Consider the following 6,741-nt stretch of genomic DNA (forward strand, 5'->3'; position numbering starts at 1 on the left):
CAAACAACTTGGGTAAAAACCGGGGGAAGCGAACAAGCATGACGTATTGGGGTCAGTGCTGATAGTTCTGGGATGCTGATGTACAAGGTGGGGCTGGGAGATGAGGCTGGGAAAGTAGCCACAAGCCAGAGTGTAAAGGTACCAGTGTGGCCGGGTACGGTGGCTCATGCCAAAATCCCAGCACTTTGGGAGGCTGAGGCTGGAGTATCACTTGAGCCCAGGAGTTTGAGACCAGCCTGGGCAACATGGCAAAACCCTGTCTCTACAAAACATTAAAAAAAAAAAAAAATAGCCGGGCGTGGTGGAGCACACCTGGGGTCACAGCTACTCGGGAGGCTGAGGGAGGAGGATCACTTGAATCCAAGAGTTCGAGGCTGCAGTGAGCTAGGATTGTGGCACTACACTCCAGCCTGAGCAACAGAGTGAGACCCTGTCTCAGAACAAAAGAGAAAAGGGTGCCTGAGTTCCAGGCAGAGGGATTGAGGCTTTATTCTAAGGATGGTGAGAGAGGATGATAGTTGAGCTGGGGCAAGGACTGGGGGGTGGAGAGGAGGGGATGAGTTTGAAGTTCACTGAGAAGGCAGAGGGGACAGGGCTCAGTGGGCTTCCCTTCCATATTTGCTCAGCAAGTACTTCCTGAGGACTCCCCTGAGGCCTTGTGCTGGGCGGTGCTGGGAGTGTCGAGGTGATTTGTATCTTGCCCTGCTCTCAAGGGGCTCCCAGTCTGGTGGGAAAACAGGCACCGACACAGCATGAGGAGGGCATGGCAGCAGTGGTGCCGTGCTGCCAGGGGCTCTGCGTGCCCTTATCTTGAGCATATAGGGCTGCAGAAGGGTACAGATCACAGCTGAGTGTTCAGAATTTCTCTCCGAGGCCTGTGTGGAAGGACCAGGAAGAGACACTGAAGGTCAAGGTCTCTAGGAAGAATTCTGCCAAGGCGGTTTCAGGAAGAGATGCTGGGAAACGTAGGAAAAGGAATACAAATTAGTGAGACGGAGAAGTGCTGAGTGAGAGAGAAGGATAGGTGGAGCGAAGAGGGATGCCGGAGCGGGTGTTAAAAGGGACAGATCTGGCTGGGTGCAGTGGCTCCTAATCCCAGCACTTTGGGAGGCTGAGGCAGGTGGATGAGGCAGGTGGATTAAGCTCAGGAGTTCCAGACCAGCCAACATATTGAGATCTTGTCTCCATAAAAATTAGCCGAGTGTAGTGGTGCTTGCCTGTAGTCCCGGCTACTCAGGAGGCTGAGGCGAAAGGATTTCACTTGGGCCTGGGAGGGTGAGACTGCAGTGACCCGTGATGGCACCACTGTACTCCAGCCTGGGCGAAAGAGCAAGACTCTGTCTCAAAAAAAAAGAAAAGAAAAAAGAGACAGCAAATATTTGCTGGAAGAGGGAGACAGAATGAACTGGTTAGGGGAGAGTGGGTTCTAGAGTCCGAAGGCCAAACAAAACGAGAAGGAGGTGGAGGGTGGGCACGAGGAAGAGCAAGATGGGGAGGGAGGGGGAGGGAAGGAGAGACCAAAACTAGTAGTCACAGACAGAGAAAAAGTCAAAGCCAGGAAGGTGATACAGAGAAGAGAGAAGAGGAGAGAGACTGACAGGTGCACAAATCAGAAAAGTCCCAGAGGTGACAAAAACACGACCACAGAGATGGTGATGGAGATGGAGAGGTAAGCCGGAGACAGAGATTCGCACGAAAAGCAACGTGGAGACTCAGAAGCAAGCACAGTGTCAAGGAATGCTCCATTTCTGGTGTGTTGTTTTCCCAGTATTCAACAAATACTTGAGTGCCAACCTGTTCTAGACCCAATCTAGGCCCAGGGGATGTGGTGACAAATAGACGGACAAGGGCCTGCTCTCCTGATACTCACCGGAGAGATAAACAATAAATAATATCATTTCAGTAACCAAAAAGTGCTTTAAAAATTAAGCACAAGGCCGGGTGCAGCGGCTCATGCCTGTAATCCCAGCACTTTGGGAGGCCGAGGCTGGTGGATCACTTGAGGTCAGGAGTTCGAGACCAGCCTGGTCGACATGGTGAAACTCCATCTCTACTAGAAAATAAATAAATAAATAAATTAGCTGGGTGTAGTGGTGTGCCTGTAGTCCCAGCTACTTGGGAGGCTGAGAAAGAAGAATCACTTGAACCCGCAAGGCAGATGTTTCAGTAAGCCGAGATCGCGCCACTGCACTCCAGCCTGGGCGACAGTGAGTGGTAACAGAATGACAGAGCAAGGACGACTTTAGATGAGGTACTTGGAGAAGACCTTGTGGCAGAGGTCACAGAGGCATGGATTGTGAGAAGGAAAGAGAGGTAAGAAAGTCTGGGGTCCAGGCATTCTGTCCACCGGAAGCAGCCCCAAAGCCCGGAAGAGTAGCAGGTCTTCAAGGGGGCCAGTGTGGTGAGCAGATCCGTGATAGGAGAGAGGCCCAGGGTAGGGGCTGATCAGTTAGGGCCTTGGATGCCTGGGAAGAAATCTGAATTTTATTCTAGAGCTGATGGGAAGTCCTTGGAGGGTGTTGAGCACAGGCATGCCATGATCATATTTTTATTTATTTATTTATATTTATTTTGAAAAAGAGTCTTGCTCTGTCTCAGGCTGGAGTCCAGTGGGCCGATCTTGGCTCACTGCCAACCTCCGCCTCCCGAGTTCAAGTGATTCTCCTGCCTCAGCCTCCTGAGTGGCTGGGATTACAGGCATGTGCCACCACGCCCGGCTAATGTTTTTGTATTTTTTTTTTTTTTTTTTTTTGAGACGGAGTCTCGCTCTGTCGCCCAGGCTGGAGTGCAGTGGCGTGATCTCGGCTCACTGCAAGCTCCGCCTCCTGGGTTCACGCCATTCTCCTGCCTCAGCCTCCCGAGTAGCTGGGACTACAGGCGCCCACAACCGCGCCCGGCTAATTTTTTGTATTTTTAGTAGAGACGGGGTTTCACCGTGGTCTCGATCTCCTGACCTTGTGATCCGCCCGCCTCAGCCTCCCAAAGTGCTGGGATTACAGGCGTGAGCCACCGCGCCCAGCCCTGTTTTTGTATTTTTAGTAGAGACGGGATTTCACCATGTTGGCCAGGCCAATCTCAAATTTCCGGCTTCAAAGGATCCACCTGCCTCGGCCTCCCAAAATGCTGGGATTATAGGCGTGAGCCACTGCGCCTGGCCTCATATTTTTATTGAAACAAGAACAGCAGAGTTACATTGCTGGGCTGAGCATACATAGACTTCAGGAGTCAAAGTGGAAGGAAGGAGGTAGCCGGCTGTTGCTTTCCTCTGGTTAAGGCTGCTGGAGGCCTGGACCAAGGTGCAGTTAGTGGGACAGAGGAGGTGGAAGAAGGCATGGGATTTTGGAGGCAGAGCCTGCAGTGGTGGTGAACTGGATGTCATAGAGGAGGGAAGGAGAAGGAACCAGGAAGAAAAGAACTCCTGGAATTGGGCATGCGCATCTCTGATGGGCGCCGATGAGGATTGTTACCAGGAACGGGGAGACTGGGATCAGGAAAGCGGCTTTGGGAGGGAGAAACCAAGGCTTCTCTTTTGGATGTGTCAAGATAGAGATGCCTTTGAGAAACCAAGTTGGGGTATCAAATAGCCGGTTGGATATGTGAGACTGGAGTCTGGGGGAAAGAGAGGTCATGGCTCAAAAATGTAAGTTTTGGAAACGTCAACATATAGGGGACATTTAAAGCCACAGGACTGGGTGATGTGGCCTAGCAGGTGGGTGGGGACAGAGAAATGACCCTGGCCAGAGCCTTGGGGACATCTACATCTTGAGGAGAAGGGGATGTAGCAAAGCAAGCTTAGGAGTGATCTCGAGGTGGGCTGAAACCAGGAGGGTCACAGAGGGCAAATGCACCTTTGTGTTTCAAGAAAGGAAGAAGACAGCCGGCTGTGCCAAGGGCTGCTGAGAATCGGAGAAGGATCTAGAAAGCGGAGTGACCATGAGGTTTGATGACATGGATGGGGTTGGTGATCTTGACAAGATGTCAGTTCAGTGCAGTGGTGGGGTTGGAAGCCCTGCTGGAGTGGAGGGGAGAGAGAATTTGGGGGGAAGACAGAAGGAACGGGAATTCAGGCAATTTTGTGTTTGTGTGTGTGTGTAACTGGCACAAAGGCCAGGTGCGATGGCTCACGTGTGTAATCCCAGCACTTTGGGAGGCCGAAGTGGGTGGATCACTTGAGGTCAGGAGTTCGAGGTCAATATGGTGAAACCCGGTCTCTACTAAAAATACAGAAATTAACCAGGCGCGGTGGTGCACACCTGTAATTCCAGCTACTTGAGAGGCCGAAGCAGGAGAATCGCTTGGGCCTGGGAGGTAGAGGTTGCAGTGAGCCAAGATCACACCACTGTACTCTAGCCTGGGTGACAGAGCAAGACTCTGTCTCAAAAAAAGAAAAAGAGCAAAAAAAAAAAAAAAAAAAAAAAAAGACACTGAAAGGAAATAGGGAGACATGCAGACAGGGAGATGGCAGGCAGAAAAATGCACCCTGCAATTAGCTGTCGTAGCAGGCAGGAGCAAGATAGATGGGGAGGCCCAGGGTCAGGAGGGGAAGATGAATTCAGGGGGCAGGGAAGAGGGGATGCTGTCAGCTAGCCTCTGGCAGATTCCCTAGCCAGGGCTGCTCTGCCCGGCTCCTGTCTCTTGCTGCTGTCAGCGCCGGGCACGCTCTGGGATTCCCCCTGTAGACCCGGTCAAGACCTAGCGAGCTGAAGGGGAAGAACAGGCTTTCATCATTCATTTTCAGAAACATTCATTCAGTTCTTGGAAATACTTCCTGGCGAGGCATGGTGGCTCATGCCTGTCATCCCAGCACTTTGGGAGGCCAAGACAGGAGGATTGCTTGAGGCTTGGCGTTTGAGACCAGCCTGGGCAATATAGTGAGGCCCCATCTCTACAAAAATAAAAAAATAGCTGCAGTGTGGTAGCTCATGCCTGTAGTCCTAGATACTCGGGAGGCTGAGGCAGGAGGATTGCTTGAGCCCAGGAGTTTAAGGTTGCAGTGAGCTATGATTGCACCATTGCACTTCAGGCTGGGCCACAGAGCAAGACCCTGTCTCAGAAAAAAAAAAAAAAAAGAGGAAGGAAGGAAGAAGGAGTCAAAGAAATAAAGTCAAAGACGAGAAGGTGATACAAAGAAGAGAGAAAAGGAGGAGGAGAGAGACTGACAGGTACACAAATCACAGAAGTGTCAGAGGTAACAAAACACAATCACAGAGGCAGGGAGAGGTAAGCTGGAGAAAGACTCAGAGATTCGCACAAAAAGCAACGTGGAGACTCAGAAGCATACACAGTGTCAAGGGATGATCAATAAAAAGAAAAAAAATATTTCCTGAGGACTTCCAAGTACCAGGCCCTGCGATCTCAGAGCCACTTCTGTCCCATCTCTGCCCTTGGAGGGGGAACAGGTAGTCCAGACAATTAGAGGACAGAGGGGGCTGTGTTCTGACGGGGCCACGCAGGCATTGAGGAAACACAGCGGGCCCCTCCCCTGGCTGGGATGGGGATGTCTGTGTGCCATCATCTCACTCCATCTGCTCATTCCTTTGCTCATTCATCTATCCATTCATTCGAGTCACCTCATGCACATTTTCCAAGGCTGCCTGTGGCCTGGCCCTGTGCCGGGTAGAGCTGAGGATGCCAAGGTGAAGGTGAATTCCTCCTGTGCCTGGCCCCGGCCCCAGTCTGCTGGAAGAACCAGACACAGACAATCACATTGCGGGGAAACGCATGCTCCATCGGAAACGTCCAGAGAGGCCCAGCGTGCACCAGGGCCTTGCTCAGGTCGGCACCAGGCCTGCCTGGAGCAGCCAACTGTGGGAGAAGGAGTTGGTGAAAGATGGGCCCCACCTGGGCCATGCACAGAAGGGCTGAGGGGTAGGGGGCGAGGGGTTGAAGATCAGGCCCTGCCACCATGCCACACGGCTGTCCTCTGTCCCTGCCCCTGGGGGAGCTGAAACTGCATGGAAGGTCCTCCAGGGGTGCCCCGTCTAATAAACTCGATGAAGAGGAGTGCCGCCGTCATTCTGTGTCCCTGACAGCCCGTCCCCGCTGAGGCCTGTGCTTTCTCCAACATGGGAATCAGTCCTTCTATCCTTCAAGACCCAGGGTTCTGGCCTCAGTCTCCTCCTCCAGGTCCAGGAGTCTGGGTCTGCCAACCCCTTGACCAGAAGTCAAGGCTCCCGGCCTCCTCCTCCCTCAGACCCAGGAGTCCAGGCCCCAGCCCCTCCTCCCTCAGACTCAGGAATCCAGGCCCCCAGACCCTCCTCCCTCTGACCCAGGAGTCCAGGCCCAGCTCCTCCTCCCTCAGACCCAGGAGTCCAGGCCCCAGCCCCTCCTCCCTCAGACCCAGGAGTCCAGCCCCCAGACTCTCCTCCCTCAGACCCAGGAGTCCAGGCCCCAGACCCTCCTCCCTCAGACTCAGGAGTCCAGACCCCCAGCCCCTCCTCCCTCAGACCCAGGAGTCCAGGCCCCAGACCCTCCTCCCTCAGACTCAGGAATCCAGGCCCCCAGCCCCTCCTCCCTCAGACCCAGGAGCCCAGGCCCCCAGCTCCCCCTCCCTCAGACCCAGGAGCCCAGGACCCAGGAGACCAGGTTCCTCTCCTCTCAGACCCAGGATTCTGGGTACTCAGGCCCCCTTCCTCTGCCACTCAGAAGTTAGAGTACCGAGGCTTCTTCTCCCTCAGAGACCCAAGACTCCTGGCCTCAGTCCCTCCTCCCTGAAACACGGGGTCCTGCCTCCACCTCTCC

At 53.5% G+C, this 6,741-nt stretch overlaps 1 protein-coding gene across 1 annotated transcript; it reads left to right on the plus strand.

The window, feature by feature from the left end:
• Positions 1–5,333: 5,333 nt before the first annotated feature.
• LOC107128210 (uncharacterized) lies at positions 5,334–6,003 on the plus strand (the record flags this gene model as incomplete). Its single annotated transcript, XM_045379353.2, has 1 exon — positions 5,334–6,003. A coding segment is annotated over one exon (615 nt), but the record flags the coding sequence as incomplete, so codon positions are not given.
• Between the last annotated feature and the right edge of the window lie 738 nt (positions 6,004–6,741).

The sequence above is a fragment of the Macaca fascicularis genome, chromosome 19 (assembly GCF_037993035.2).
Source record: "Macaca fascicularis isolate 582-1 chromosome 19, T2T-MFA8v1.1".
In the NCBI taxonomy this organism is placed as follows: Eukaryota; Metazoa; Chordata; class Mammalia; order Primates; family Cercopithecidae; genus Macaca; species Macaca fascicularis.